This window comes from Eublepharis macularius, chromosome 14, assembly GCF_028583425.1.
Source record: "Eublepharis macularius isolate TG4126 chromosome 14, MPM_Emac_v1.0, whole genome shotgun sequence".
Lineage (NCBI taxonomy): Eukaryota > Metazoa > Chordata > Lepidosauria > Squamata > Eublepharidae > Eublepharis > Eublepharis macularius.
This window is the reverse complement of record NC_072803.1, coordinates 44,020,110-44,036,560: the sequence shown is the minus strand read 5'-3', so window position 1 is coordinate 44,036,560 and position 16,451 is coordinate 44,020,110. Positions and strand designations below refer to the sequence as shown.

Genomic DNA, 16,451 nt, shown 5'->3' with positions numbered 1-16,451 from the left:
AAAAATTGTCTCCCAAGCGCGTTATTTTCGCAAACGCAGTAGCTGACCTTTCTCTCCACAAAGAAACACTTGAAACTGTTAACCATTTCTCAGCTTTTGCTGGGGGGAGTAGGCAGATACAAGATTTAAATATAAAATTAATGGATTCCCTGCTGTTTTGACATTGGTTGGTTTCAGAGTGGGAAGCTATTAATAAGTAACACAAGCCACTTTAACAATAATTGCTATTTGTAATCAACCTGAACCGAGGTACTCTTTATCCAAGGATGAATGAAGCCGTCGCTTCCTGACAGTAGCACAGAAGAAACTCTAAAGCAGGGCTGTGTGTATAGTTCCTGTTGGGTAGCCATGTTAGTTTATGGCAGCAAAAAAACCCAACAACCCAAGTTCAGTGGCATCTTAAAAGACTAACAACATTTATTCCAGCCTGAGCTTTCATGAGACAGGGCTCACTTCTTCAGATACGATATGGGTATACGGCCACAGTAATGCAGAATGCCTCAAGTGCAGAGTTTGGCTTCCAAAACAGCTTGCATTTAAATCAAGTTGCTGGGCCTTATAAATGTGTGTTGAATCAGCAGCTTTAAAACTGGGAGGGGGGATGTCTTTGGCTTTCCCACAGTATACTTTGAGTGAGGGGTCCTAGCTCAATTTAAGCAAAATAGGAGAAAAATCTACATTTTTTTTTATTCACTCAATTTGTATAAGCAAAAAAGTTTTCTTAGCACAAATGTTGTTACCAGAATGGACACAGCCCTGCTCTAAAGTTACCTTGGAGGTTCCTAAAGACAGGTTTTTTCCAAGTTAAATGCCCAGGTAGAAGACAGAACATAAGAGCCTGTACCTCTAAGAAGCTGTTTCTTGGGAGATTCATGTCAAGTGTTGTATTTATTATTTTACAATAAAACAGTCTTTGGAAAATGTAGCATGTCTCCTTTCCCCATTTTCATCTCCTGTGAGACCAGACTGAAGTCCCACCAAAGATGCCAAATGTTCCCCACAGAACCAAACAGCCAAAAATGACTTAAGATTTATTTATATAATAATTTTTTTTAAAAAAGACAGTTAATATCTGAGGCAAACACATAGCCAGGTGGCCAGAATTTGACCCTAGGCTGCAACTGGATTGTTTGTCAATTCGTAAAGCTTAGGAGCAGCTCTTTCATCAGTTGGAAAACGAGTTGAGCTGGGTGCTCAGCAGCACGGAGAGAGAGAAAACCAGGCGGCTTCCTTTGTTGCAGCAGTTCCAAGAAGGCCCCACACGGGGACCTCCAAGTGCCACGGGCAAGCCCCATCCAGAAAATAAAATGGCATCTGTTGGTTTAGCAAGTTCCCCGCATCGTTCGTATTTAGCGATTAGATGCTGTGCCACAAAAAGGCACTCCTTGCAATACACCCAGCACTACCACAAAAGCAGACCTGTTTAATGCAACAATGGAAAAGACGGCAATCACCGGTATTCTTCAGGAATGCTTCTTGCATTCTGCTGCTGAACCAGCCAGACAGCAAGCTACTCTGGGAACCTACGCTAAGTTACAACTGATGGCAGAACTATCCTGTGGTGCAGCGCATCATCCAAGTTTGAGATCATTAGATAATCAAGATGTTTTCCAACCTGCAAAACACGCCAGGGAGCAGGCACTCCTTTCCAAGGCATCATCTGAAAGCTACCACCACCTTGCTGAAGATTAGTTTCACGCTAAGTGACCTGCTGCAGGAGGACAAAAGTATTAGCCTCCACTTGAGAAATGCATGTTTGGTGGGCCAGATTTCAGTGAAACGTTGCCGCCAACAAACTTAGTTGCATTCAGACCAGAACCGCCTTACTGCCTATGTCTATCCCTCGTGAGCCCTGAAATTTAAGAGGTAAGTACACAGCTGGAAAACAGCGCATACCTTCTGCAAGCAAGATGACAGTTTCGGGAGGGCGTACACTCAAACACCGAGTAGGCCCACTGAAACTGAAGAGCAAACTAAGCAGAAAGGCAGCTTGTGTTAAGTCTCAGCTACAGCTGCACAGTTCTTAATGCTGCATTCTTAACAGCTGCAAGGCAAGGGCCAGTGAGAGATCAAAACTGGGGCTGACCTGCCTGATGCACCATTTCTATCCTAGAATAGAATGCCCTCCCTCCCTCGGCTGACATCTCCCTGTCTCTCTAGATCATGAAAACCAAATGTGTAAGGAGAGAAGAAGAAAAGATGCTGGTTGTCACAAGCCAAGGGTGATAGGTTGGGAAACCAGGCTGCTTCTTGAGAGGATGAAGCCATCTTAATTGTGGGTGTCCCACAACAAGACGCAGGTGTTACAGAAGGGAACTGGAAAAACGTCTTTGGGGAACAAGGCCATTTGGTCTTCACGCTGTCTTCCAAGGGACTAGAAGTAGGACTGTGCCTGCTCCATGCATCTTCTTAGGAAAGCAAAACCTCTATTTGAACCAAACAGCAAACAAAATCTCTTTGAGACCCAATTATGCCCTCTCGCACGTAAAGAATTAGAGTGTTCATGGCACCTTTTCACTCAACGTGACCTCGGCTGGTGGGGAAAAAAGGGCTCTGATGGCATTGCACAGCAAGCTGGTTGCAGTCACCAGTCTAGTCCATTCTTCTGACTTGTGAACTTCACACTGTGCGCGCTGTAGAACTGGGAGTACCAACGCCGGTGCCTCTGGATGGCAGCATCCTCTTTCACCAGCAGTGGCTTCGAGAGGTACTGCTTGTTATTCCAGATCATGATGTCCCGCTCAAACTGGGTGGACAACAAGATTCAAAGCATCTGTTTATTAGAAAGGCCAAGCAACTAAGATGCCTAAGGCAGACTAAGCAGATCAACATGCTTTCCTGCATCATTTACTGTGATTAATAAGAAAGAGCAAGGGCAGGACCCAAGCCTAACCTTTTGAAATTTAAGCATATGTTTCTGGTCCTTACGGTTGCTATGCGTAGGAGTTGTCACCCCACCCCACTTAGTCTGTGAGTGAGCAATGCTTGGCAGTGTTCTGTGCAATGAAGACACAGGCAAGAGATACACGGGGAAGAGAAGCTTGCCTTGCACTGGTGCAGTGCAAGTAGTGCACTGCTTGCTGCCCTCACCAAAGCTTGCAAGGGAGGTTGCTTCTGGCCATTGCTCAGCCCACTACAATCATTTTGCCCCTGTCTCCCATAAGGTCTCCTTTCAAACAATGCAATGCAGCAACCTGCCCCTGTACAAAGAGACCTGCCTTCAGGCTCACCTGGACTTTTTCTGCCCACAACATGAACTTGGGGATAAAGCCAGGTATGCTTCTCTGGTAGTAAATCCGATGGACCACATGCTGCAGAAGAGGTTCCACAGGTGTTACAGTCTGAATCAGGATCCCCTCACCCAGGAAAGAATGCTTAAAGAACAGGAAAACCAAGCCAGGCCCGATCTGGAGAGAGAGAGAGAGAGAGAGAGAGATTGTCACATTACACAGCAGGCGGGAATGTTGATTCATAAGTTAGAATAAATGGGCATGGTCTATTTCATAATCTGTTTCAGCTATAGGATTCATCATTGCCACAAATTGTGGTGAAATCAATTAACCAAAATAAGCTTCTTAAAAATATTTTTTTAAAAAACAAAACAAAACAATTTTAGGCTGCTTCCACACAGATTTTTCCCCACATGGAAATCAGGAGGAGGAACATCCACATAACAGCATGCCCACTCCAAGCATAATTCATGTCATTCCTGGGATTTTGCTGTAGCACAGTGGTTAAGTGGTTCAGCTGCGAATCGGTGCACTACTGGTTCGAATCCCACTACTGCCAGGAGCTCAGCAGGTGGCCTTGGGTAAGCCACTCTTCTCAGCCCCAGCTCCCCAGCTCTGTTGTGGGGAAAATAATAACACTAACTCGTTCATCTATCTGAGTGGAGCACTAATCTGTCTAGAAGGGTGGCATGTAAGCATAGTTACTATTATAATTCATGCCATTCCTGGGACTATTTTTCTTCTTTAAACTTGAGAAAAAATAAACCTGTTTTTCTGTGGCTTGGAGTCTACAGAGTGGCTGCATGAGAGCATCTCTGTGGAAGACAGAGCTTCAAAATGATGCCCAAATGTACCACCTGGTGGATCTGTAAAGGACAGCATTGACCCTACATTGGAAGCAATGGAAGAACAGCTATTCAGACATGGCACATAAATGGTTCTTTAAGGTCTAGCCTTTGGCCAAGCTGTGGCTACTTGTCAATCAAACACTATGTCCAAGCCTACAATGCTTTGGAGCTTCTTTTGAATAAATTTAATCCTAATGGTAGAATTCAGCTTGTTTTTTTGCATAATTTATTCTGCTTTTGCGAAGTCTGAAGGAACTGCAAGGGCTCTGAAGCTCCAACTCCATGCCCAGTGTTGGAAATGCTTACTGTGCAGTTCTCCTGACATTTCCAAACCACATACTTCCAAGCATCTCAGTGGCCATAAGGACGAGGCAAACTCTGTTGGTAAGAGTAACACGCAAAGCAGAGATTGTCGGGGCAGGGACTTCTCTGTGCAGTAACAGTTTCTGCCTTTGTGCATAGGATAACTAGAACATGTTCAGTTATCTGTGTTGGCACTTCTGGTTTTGGCTAATAATGAATGATGAGTTTTTTAGTTAAAGAGAGCTGGACTAATGATCTTTCTTAGCATCATTTTCCCACTGGGCAGGGCAGGGCAGAGGATCTTGTCCACGGCAACAGAATGCCATACCTGCTTGGCTGAAACAGTTACATCGAGCAAGGGAATGCATGTGCCAAAAACAGTTATGTTGTGTTTGACAATCAAGCAGGAACAGTGGGTGTCTGGCTCTGGCTCCGGTTGCCATTCCGCCTAGGAGAGAGACAATAAGATGCAGTTTACGAATGAGGACTCCAAACTCTCTTCTGACAAGGGTGGTCGTACTAACATCAACAGCAAGGGGTGGGTGGCAAACAGTATCAGAATCAGGTCTGCGTGCAGGACATTTTTATTTTTAAAATATTCGTAGCACAACTTTCAGACAAAATGTCCTCCAAGGCACAGAGTGCTCTAAGGATTAAAGTCAACACGTGATGGCAGTACACGTGATCAGATAAAGAAGCATGTCAAACAAGAAGCCAAAAAAAGAGAAACTACTGCAATCAAACCACCCAGCTCCAAACCTTCAATAGCTTTCACCTGTAAAGGAGCCACACCTTTCACCTGTGAAGGAGGCTCTGGAGAACAACCACATTGCAGGCGGACGCCAGCTTCATAGCCACTCTCTTGGGTATTAATCTGGAAGAAGTCATCTAGGATGCTATCCAGGGTATGAAAATCTCTTTTCTGTGAATCCAATGGCTTAAGATCTTAATAACTCTTAATCGCTTGAACCAAGTCCAAATAACACGACTCTGTATAGGTTTACACTCACCGCTCATAGAAAAAAGTTGCACATAGCTGCATTGGTTCAAAGCAAAACCAAGAAACAAAAGCTTGCATACAGCTGTGTCATTTTGATAGGTCCTAATAAACGGTTTTACATCTGGCTTTTGGCTTTGGGCAGTCGTCCCTTGTTTTCTGGGCCCCCTGCTTCCCCTCCCTTCGTTGTTTCTTTCCGTATCAAAACTTGGGCTGGAAACTTCCAGAGTCAGAGACCTGTCTTTTCTCCTTGTGACTCTGAAGGCAGGGCATCAGAAAACATCCAGATAAAGTTCATGGATACCACATATGGATAGTCAGTATCCCGTTGACAGGGTGGAAGGACAGGGAACTTAAGAGCACAGGGAGAGCCCTGCTGGATCAGTGGTCCATCTAGTCTCACACAGAGGCCAAGTTACTCTGGAGGGCCGACAGGAGAGCACAGAGGCTGAGGCACTGCCTCTGTCTGTGGACGTCCCTTTTAGTCACCTTGGCAAGTAGCCATTGATAGACCTCTCCTCCATGCATCTGTGTAATCCCCTAGTAAAGTTGTCTCTGCCTGTGGCCCTCACCACAGCCTCTGGCATCGCATTCCACATTATAATCATTTGTTGTGTAAAGTATTTCCTTTTGTCCATCCTCAATCTACCACTCATCGGCTTCATTGGACGCCCTCTAGTTCTAGTATTTGGGGAGAGGGAGAAAAAGTTCTCTATCCAATCTCCCTACCCTGTGGATAATTTTATAAACCTCGATCATGTCCCGCATTAGTCATCTCTTTCCTAAACTGAAAAGTGCTAGCCTCTTCAACTTCTCCTAATAGGAAAGGTGCGCCAAACCCCTAATCATCTTAGTTGCTCTCTTCTGTGATTTTTCCAGGGTCATTATAATATTGACTGTTTTGTTTTTAATCTCTTGCCTAACACCCCCCACCATAGACTGTGCCCCTTCTACTGCTGAGGCACACTTGACACTTTTGTTGTGCTTGCCACTATGCTCCCCCCCCCCCGTCTCTTTTCCTCTCAGAGCAGAACCACAAGTGACAAAAGGCACAGATTGGACACTTGTCAGCTTCCCTCAAGTTTTGATGGGAAATGTAGGCAGCTTGGCGGAATGTTGGACAAGTGACAGTTGAAAGGTCCATTGGACAGCAGTCAGAGAGTCAAGCTGCAAGACCAGGATGCCTACATTTCCCCTCAAAACTTGAAGGAAGCTGACTAGTGTCCAACCTGTGTCAGGCGTCACTTGTGGTTCTGCTCTCAGTCTCAGCACATTCGACCCTCATTAGTATATATTTAAAGTTGTGATTTTTTTTTGTTCCAATATGCCACATTGTTGGTCATTGACCCAATTTGGAGAGATCCCCCTGGAGTTTGTCACTGTCTGCCTTGTTTTTACCTTCCTGAATAATTTTGTGTCATCTGCAAACTTGGACAACTACACTGCTCACCACCAGATCCAGATCATTCGTGAACAAAATGAAACCGCACTAGCCCCGATACGTTACTTCCCTCCACTGAGAGAACTGGCCATGTATTCCTGTTCATTGCTTCCTGTTGCTTAACTAATCTGTAAACCATAAAAGACCCATCCTCTTTTCCCATGGCTGCTAAGCTTGCTCAGGAGGAGTCTTTGCTGATGTACCTTGACAAAAGACTTTGAAAGGTCCAAGTATATAATGTCTATCAGGTCATTATTAACTACGTTTGTTCACTTTCTCAAAGAATTACAAAAGGTTGGTGAGACAGGACTCCCCTTTGCAGAAGGCTTGCTGATTTTGCCTCAGCAGGAATTGTTCCTCTATGTGCCTAATAATTCTACCTTTAATAACTTTCTTCAAATTTGCCTGGGACAGATGTTAGGCTAACTGGCCTATACTTTCCTGGTTCCCCACTGAACCTCTTTTTAAAAATCAGTGTAATGTTTGCTATTCTCCAGTCTTCTGGGACAGTGGCTGATATTAGAGCTATTACATACACATGTTAGTAGATGAATAATCTCACAGTGAGTTCCTCCTTCCCTAAGGATTCTCACATGGGTGCCCCCAAAACCTGGAGAAATTGGCTTTTAATTTTCCTCACAGATCTAGAACTTCATTTCTCATCACCTCAATTTGACTCAGTTCTTCAGACTCCCTTCTGGAAAAGAGTGGCTGTGGCATGGGCACTTGCTCCACACTTTCCACAGTGAACACAGATGCAAAGAATTCATTGAGTTGCTCTGCCCTCTCCCCATTTTCCTTTAGCAATCTTTTTATTTGTTGGTCATCCAAAGGCCCAACTGCCTCTCTGACTGATATCCAGCTCCAGATATATTTAAATAAATGCTTATTGTTTGTCTTGATGCTTTTAGCTATCTGAACCGCAAGTTCTCTTTTTGCATGCCTAATTATTAACTTAGGCTTCTTTTGCTGGGCTCTGTGTTCCCTTCTGTTCACTTCATTAGGGCAAACTTCCACTTTTTAAAAGAAGCCTTTTTTCCTTTTATAGCTTCCTTGACTTAGGTCATTAACCATGCAGGCATCCTTTTAAACTTGGAGGTACCTATCTTAATGCAAGGAATACTTCTATATGAGTTTCAGTCAGTGTGGTTTTAAATATTTATTTGTTTGTTTGTTTATTTATTTATTTATTATACTTTTAACCCGCCCTCCCCACAAGCGTATTGATTAAAATACAACATAAAAACAATAATACAGCATAAAAACAATCAATAAAACCATTCCAAGACAGGGCAGTCCTGCACTCCTGCCCATCAGCATACAAAAAGGGGAGGTAGTAGCGGACAGATAGAATACTGTACCCTTTTTCGGGGCAGCCAGCAGTGGACTCTCCATAACCCCTCATAGAGGGAAACCAGTAGAAGGCTCAGCACTGATGGACTAAAATTAGCCTCCACCATATGCCTGGCATAACATCTCTGTCTTACAGGCCTGTCTAAATGATACAAGATCCTGGCGGGCCCGAGTGTCCTCAGAAAGTTCCACCAGGTTGGGGCCAGGACCGAAAAGGCCCTAGTCCTGGTAGAGGCCAGCCGAGCCTCCAATTGTCCTCTAGGGATTTGACTCTTGAATTTCCCTTTTCAGTTTCCTTCTAACTAATTCCCTAATTTTTGTAAAGTTTCCTCTGGTGAAATCAAAGGTTACTGTTTTGGACATTAAGAGAAGTTAATAGCATTGTGGTCATTGCCCCCACTTGGTGCAGTAACACCTACATCTCACACGAGGGCCTGAGCCCTGTTCAAAAACTCCAAGATCACAACACCTGTAGTTGGCTCTGTGACTGACTGTTCCAATGCTCAATCATTTATGATGTCTAAAAATCTCACTTCTACAGCATGACCTGAGCACATGTTCTCCCAGTTAATGTGAGGGTTGTTGAAATCAAACCAGTTATCACAGCATTATCTGCTTTAGTCACCTTCTCCACCTCAAGATCAGTCACAAGGGTTTGATCAGGTGGACAATAGTACACCTCTAGTAATCCTTAGGGCCCAGTATCATCACCCATATTTCTTGAGTTCATTCCTCCAATGTTTTCTAACTTATTTTACTGTATGCCCTCTTTGGTATACAATGCAACTCCTCTCCCAACACATTCCTCTCCCAGTCCCGCCTATATAGCTTATACCTAAGGTTGGCTGTCATTGGTTTTCCCCTTTCCCCCATGTTTCTGAGACATTCACTATATCTAAATAGCCATTTAACGCAAGCATTCCAGCTCCCCCATTTTATGTATTTATTTATTATACTTGTATTCCGCTCTCCCCAAAAACCAGGCCCAGAGCAGATCATATCAGGAATGTAAAATATGGAGCATAATAGTTAAAACACTTCAAGTAAAAACATTGCAGCATTCTTATTGCACAATCCCTCAATATACAAAGGCCTGTGGGGCAGGTGGCAGACCAGGGGGGGATCATATTCCCCTCCAGCAGGAGACCAATTGGGGGAGGGGGCATTTGCCTCAACCATTGTATGCCTGGTGGAACGTCTCTGTCTTGCAGGCCTGGCAGAAAGATAGTAAATCTTGCCTGGTCTGAGTCTCTACAGACAGAGAGTTCCACCAGTCGGTGCCATGGCCGAGAAGGCCTTGGTCCTAGTTGAGGCGAGTCAAACCTTCTTGGGGCCAGGGACCACCAGCAGATGTTGGTCTGCCAAGCGAAGGGCTCTCTGGAGAATGTATGGCAAGAGGAGGGCCTGCAGGTATGCTGGTCTCAGTCTGTTACAGGCTTTAAAGGTCAATACCAAGACCTTGAGCCTAATCTGGAATTCCACTGGGAGCTAGTGCAGCAGGTGCAAAACCAGTGTTACATGTGACCAGAACAGAACCCCAGTCAGAACGCGTGCCGCTGCATTCTGGACCAGTTGCAGCTTCCAGAGTTGGAACAAGGGCAGCACAGCGTAGAGTGAGTAGCAGTAGTCTAATCTTGGCTAGGAGGCTTCTTGCACTGGCCTACAAACACCTATAACATGTTTCCCTCTCCAGCAACCTTTGCCTCCTTGGGCTCTTTTGTCTCCACATATGGTCCTTCTTTGTCATCTACTCTCACTCGCAAGTTCTATCGTGCTCCTACCAGTATAACCCTTGAGTGTTTATGCTATTGTCCCTTTGGACTCTGTTGTCCCAGTCTTCTTTGCCAGCGAAGCTGCTCTGGAAGCCCAGTGCCTCCCTCAGGAAAAGACCCCAGTTACCTTCCAATTATGCCTGATGAACTTCCAGAATTTTGAATTTGTGTGTCGCAGGTCCACTCCACTCATAATGCAAGGCCCATGGAGAAAGGACAGGTGAGCTATGTCTGCAGCGTTTTCGGGGATTTCCTGGCACAACAGAAAAGAATATCTACCATCATCAAAATGTCAAAAGCAGCTGCCTTATTCTGGATCAAACCTAGTACTGCTAGGACTAGCAACAGATCTCCAAGGTCTCAAGCAGAGAAAGGACTCTTTCATTACTGCAGAAGACAAGGATTAAACCTGGGACTACTTGCATGCAACTATATAGAAAGGGTATGTGAAACCAAGGGCAAGAATCAAGGGGGCAGTTGATCATCTCACAAAGTTTATCCTACTAAACTATGCTCTGTAAGACAAACCTGCCCCTACAAAGGATCAAGCAAGGAATAAGTTTATTCTGTGCATCATATTACTCCCAGTCAACTGCAACTATCTAGAGTTGCCTTGAATTTTGCACACTCTCTCATGTATCCTTGGCCAAGAAATCAAGCCCACTGCATCCAACTCAAAAGTGTGTATCCTGCATATGCATAGATTCACCTCTTGCTATCCTCTTCTCCTTTGTCGCCCCCCCCGCCCCCAATTTTGGTGCAAGTCATTTAGGGAAGATACTTTGCCAACTTTCCTGAGCACAGATGGCACAGTCTAGAGAGAATACCTCAATGTGCGCATTGACAAAATGCTCAGTGATGCCACGAAAGGCCCATGCTCCGGAAACCACCTCCTCCTGCTCTGGGACTTGCCATGTTGGGCTGACTCCATCACAGTGATACCAGACAAAGATCATACCATCAACCTCACATGTTGGCCAAACCTTGATCTTGGCAAATTCAGGCACTGGAGAAGGGGCCGGGGGGGGGGGGGTAGAGGAAGAAAATTAGAAGAAATGTCAGAGCTGAAGAGAAGGTTAGCTTTGAAACTTCCCTATGGCAAATTGCAGATTGCAATGGCAGCGTCCACAGCACCACCACCACCTCTCCCATTCTGGAGGTGACAATTCATATAAGACAATTCTAAAGTTCAGTTGGTTTAAGAGTATTTTGTACCACTCTAATAAAATGAGAATAGGAGTTTATGGAGGGACAGCAACATTAAGGAAGTACAGGATGAGCTCAAATCCTGGGGAGATCAGAGACTAATGAAGACACAACTCACCTTTTTCAGCATATGGGATTCTGGTACACTTGCCATCCTTGCCACTGAATAGCCAGCCATGGAAGGGGCACTCAATGCAGCTGCCCACCACGCGGCCACCGACAGACAGGTTGGCACCAAGATGTGGACAGTAGGCATCTACCACATAAGACTGGCCGTTGAGATCTCTGAATACTGCAAACTGCTCCCCTGCAACATAGAGGAGAAGACCATTTAAAACATTGTGCCAGAGCTAATCAGTGGATGAAAGATGTCTCTTCAAGCTGATGGAAACAGCCACCAAAAATGGTAGAATCAAGCCTAGGCTGTTCTGAATGAGCAGTGAGTTACTAATTGAGATTCAGGACAAAAGAAGCATATATTACTCGGGTCTGACACCAGAGTTGGACTACTAGGTTCATCGAGCTCACTCGTATCTCTTCTGACTCAGGATATCAGGCAGAGAAAGTCTTCCCCTAAACCTATTATTCCAGATCCTTTAACCATGCCTGGGATGGAACTTGGGACCTTCTGCATGCAACGCAGGTGGTCTACCATCAAGCTATAGCCCATGCCCTGTGTCACACAGAGAATAATTCATGGATTCACTAGTAGGAGATGTGTGGTGACTCCTAGTGGTGACTGCTTCGAACTAAGGTGATTGATAAAAGGGCAGTGTACCAGTGTCTGCTGCCTATGATAACTCAATGGAGGCTCCATGTTCATGTGGTATAAGTATCAGATGCAGGAATGTCTCCCCAGCATGTCTTGCTTGTGAGCCGGCAATGGGTAGAAACAGACTAGTGTACTAGATGTCTCTTTGGTCTGATCCAACAACATAGCACCGAAGTGCCAAAGATTCTGAATCAGTTTAGAAGCTGGAGTGATGGTTAGAAGTGTCTGTTAACTCCATCATGATATTGCTAATCATTCCAAGCAGATGCTGTGGATCAGAAGCCACTAGATGGCACCCAAGATACAGCTAGAGGCATTTGGGGAGTGCAACATGATTGCAGAACTTTGGAGAGAGGATGCAAAAAGAAGACTTTGTCCCAGGGAGAGCAAGGTTCAGGTCCAGTAGCACCTTAAAGTCCAACTAGATTTACCAGCATTTTTGCAAAACAACGTAAGCCATCTACAACTCACAACTGAGCTCCCTAGAGAAACAGAAAGACAAGAAACTTTCTGGCCTCTTACTTGATACAGGCCCAAACAACTCCTCCAACAATAACCTTTCAAAGCATAAAATAAAGTTGTTCTTTAAGGTGCTACGAGACCAAATTTTGCTCTTCTGCTACAGAGCAACATGACCACCCACATGAAAGGAGATGCCTGCTGGTACACTTCCCTCGGAGGGTTACATAGCCAGCCAGATCTCAGTCAAACAAGCGAGCTCTGGTGCCAAACAGCAATCACAAAACATAATCCTAAAGTAAAGAGAGTGGCCTGTCTTCTGAGGTTCCCCTCGAAGTCCCGCATCTTTCCTCCCTCTGATCGCTCATGTGGGTTCGGGAGGCTGCGCTTGGGATTCAAACTGGGAATTTAGAACACTCACCCACTTTGACTTGGCCCTCAGTGAAGGAAGGTTTAGTCAACACTGTGCAGTAACTGTTCACAGCATTCTCTAGAGTCGTATCCAGTTAAGGAGAAAAGACCCAGTCTTTCCTGTCCCCCCTCCCCCAATACACTTCAGTGTGACTCTTTGTTGTCATGATTGTAACTGACTAACGTAACTATGCTTTGTCAATCTCTCTTTAAGGAAAACAATAGTGGCATGTCACTTCTGACTTGGCTCGTTCACACCTGATCCAAGGCTTGAAGTTCAAGCCGTCCCTGTTGCAAGACTTTGCAAGATGCTCAAAATTTAGGTAGATATCCAAGATCTAATGCCTGTTATAAGAAAAGTTTGCACAGAGAGATGTTTGCAGGTAGATTAACCAGCATAGCCACAAGCTAGAGCTGAAGCAGCTACTGGGTCAGGAAATTTGCTCAGAAGCATGCCAAGAACATTTGCTGTCTTTCAGGCAATTTTGTTATCTAGCCAAAAGGCAGAAACACACTTTTGCCTATAAGGATTTGCTTTATCTCTTCTGGCCAAGAGGAAGTTCTTTGAATAGCAATCAAGAATTAGCTGTGCCAATTGCAGGTTCCGTGGTCTCTTCCTTTAGTGGGGGCCATGCGGCTATAGGGAAGACAGCACAAAGGTCGTCATGGCTACAGTATGTTTCTTTTCTTCTTCCCCATAGCAGGGACAGGAAGAAGCTGGCAAGTTTCAGCATCTCAGGCTGCTGTTAGTAGAACCATACAAGGAAGGAGGAGGAAAAGCAACCACCAGGCACTTCTGTGGCAACTGCACTCCTGAGGTCAATTCCTACCTCCATCTGCCACTGCATAGATGTTTTCAGAACCAAAATATACATCTTTAATAGACCATATAGAATTGCCAATAAAAGAGAGTCTATACAAATGAAACAACTAATCAGCAACATAAGACTCAAAAGCAATATATCTAATTATCAACACAGTTAAAAATGTGGATGCTTAAATGCAATGCTCTAAAATGTCACATGATATGAGTGGTGCAAGACAGATTTGTTCCCCCTCTTCTGGAACAATTGACTGAATTTTCAATGAATTTGGAGATTTCTGCTTGAGCTAAACATCCAAGAAACCCCACCCCACAAGTGAACAGCTAAAGCAAAGCACCTGTCCACCTCCTTCCATTCCCACAGATTCATTGTTTAAGTAATATTTTGAAGTAATGAAAGAGACAAAACCATGCTACTCAGAAGCTATACAAAAATACGCAGATGAAGACATGAGCTGCAAAATACTTCTACTGCCAATTGATGTGACGGAGATCTCATGTTTACCCAGACTGCAGAATGGAAGATCAACACCTGCCCCACAAGTCAGAAGCAAACAAGAGGAAGGTCAGCAAGCAAGTCCCGAAGAACAGGGAGAGCCTGTGTAGTTGGTTCTAAAAAGAAAAGAAAAAAGGAGACACTGCTAAAAAGTAAACTGGCCCAACAAGGTGAGCAATGATGTTTGCAGAATAGGGGCAAAAAGGAACTTTGTCCAGGCAAGAAGAGCTTATCTAGGGGAGGGAGATACCCTGGACTCCAGCTCAGAGAGTCAGGAGATGATTTGGATGTAGACAGAAAAAGGAATTTATGAATGCAGGCAACGTCCCCTATGTACGCATGGGTCAACTGTGGGTTATGCTTGCCATTGCACATAATACTGAGTGCCCAGTCCTGAAAAAAACTTCTGCTTGCTTTTTTGGGGGGGGAAAACCCAAAACAAAGTGTTCTAGCCCTTGTACTTGAAAACATACAAACAATGCCTGGTGCCTGGTTAGGAAGCCAAGTTGGAATAGTTGTCTGTACAACAAAATCGAAAGGAATCCAGTAGCACCTTTAACACCAACCAACTTTACTGTAGCATATGCTTTCGAGAATCACAGTTCTCTTCGTCAGATGCGGGGAGGGTAAGAAGAAACTGGTCAGATACATAGGTGGAGAGGGGAGAGGGGAGTAAATGCAATCAGTAACTTCTGATAATGAGATAACCATTCATAGTCTCTATTCAATCCAAGCCTGACTGAGTCAAATTTACATATGAATTCCAGTTCAGCAGCTTCCCATTGGATTCTGTTTTTGAAAGGTTTCTGTTGAACTACAGTGACCTTTAAGTCCTTGATGGAATGTCCTGGTAGACTGAAGTGTTCTCCCACTGGTTTCTGGATGTTGCCATTTTTAATGTCAGATTTGTGTCCATTTATTCTTTTGCACATCATCACGGCTACTGGAGGAGCAAAGAGGAGGTCAGTGCCGGGTCCCCGTCCCCCACCTCCTGCTGGGAGGCAAAGGGGATCTGGCACCCCTACCAGACATTCATATTGTAACACGCTTCTCACAGTCAAACATGAGGCAAGTTGGGTTCAATCACATGGCTCTTCTCCATGGACATACAGTTCTTTGGGGAGACACATTTTAATATCACTGCTAATGAAGTAATCCAGACAGCACCAGTTATATAAAATGCCTTCAGTATTGAAGAATTTTAGCTGTGTATACACACCTACTTCTTCCCATTTGTTTTTAATGTAGGGAGTACTACTGATCTGATTTTGTTGGATTTGGGCTTTGGTCCTCTGTTTTGTGGATTCAGGGTATATGGTATAGTGCTAGAAGAGATTTTTTTCAGATTTGGCCCTGCCTCTTTACCAGGTATGGCTCAGCCCCTGCCACGTTCCAGGAATTTAAAATGTTGCTACTAAACACTGGTTTAGATGCTGAGGCAGGGCGTTCAACCACTCTTGCTTTTATTGCTTAGTTATTGTACAGCTTTTATTGGTGTGTAGGAGAGGTACCAAAGCATGTATCTAGCACCAAGAGAGCAACTGTAGGCACAACTAGCAGGAATGGAGCAACAAGAGAATGCTTAATCAGCACGGAATCAGGGCAGGGGGAAAACAAATGCTAAAAATTCCCTGAAGGACACCTTATGAGCAACTCTGCTGGAAGGACACTGTCTCCAACTGAACTACTGCACAGAAGGTATGCTTTTTACAACATGAACTGGCCTTTTGCCAAAAAGGACTCAAAAGCAGGTTACAATGCTATTGAGAAACTGGTAAAAGTGGCTCTGATGAAAGCAGAAAGATAGGGTATAAAGAAATAAAATGCCAATGTTTTATCACAAGCCAGAACATCAGAGCGCACAGGTTCACATAAAGGCCCTTCTGAATAACTCAGATTGGTATCACTTCTGGGGGGAAAACCGGCTGCATCTGGGGGCCTTCCAAACATCCCCAGGAAGGGCCATTCCACCACCTCCAGAAAGCCATTACGAAAAAGCACAACAACAAGTAGCCACTGTCCTTGACAAACCTTGAGCAGAGCTGTCGCAGCTAAGCAAATTTGGAAAGACAGCACTGTGGAGAGGGGGGCCCCAGAAAATGAAGAGCTTTATAGGTGATAACCAGCAGCTATGCGCTTGAAAACTAGTAAGGGAAGTGTTTTCAAAACATGTAAGTATATTGCCATGTGCTCCATATAAGCAAGTGGCCATATTTGGAACCTGCTGAAGGCACTCTCATTATTTTTCTTGTAGAAAACCAAGGCAGTTATACTTTTAAATTTCCTAAATGTGGCTGATAGTACGAATGTAAAAGTTGTGATGATGATGATGAATTTAAT

General features: G+C 44.4%; 1 protein-coding gene across 1 annotated transcript in view; it reads right to left on the bottom strand.

Moving 5' to 3' along the window:
- Nucleotides 1-1,076: 1,076 nt before the first annotated feature.
- The window catches only part of LOC129342293 (cholesterol 7-desaturase nvd-like), a 38,244-nt gene continuing 22,869 nt past the window's right edge, over nt 1,077-16,451 (bottom strand). Inside the window, exons 2-7 of the mRNA XM_054997982.1 lie at nt 11,269-11,457; nt 10,772-10,950; nt 10,072-10,197; nt 4,710-4,829; nt 3,231-3,407; nt 1,077-2,746 (exon numbers count right to left, since the gene is read on the bottom strand). Of these exons, the coding sequence (XP_054853957.1) occupies nt 2,585-2,746; nt 3,231-3,407; nt 4,710-4,829; nt 10,072-10,197; nt 10,772-10,950; nt 11,269-11,457 (953 nt within the window). The 3' untranslated portion in view covers nt 1,077-2,584. The remainder of the gene's footprint in view (nt 2,747-3,230; nt 3,408-4,709; nt 4,830-10,071; nt 10,198-10,771; nt 10,951-11,268; nt 11,458-16,451) is intronic.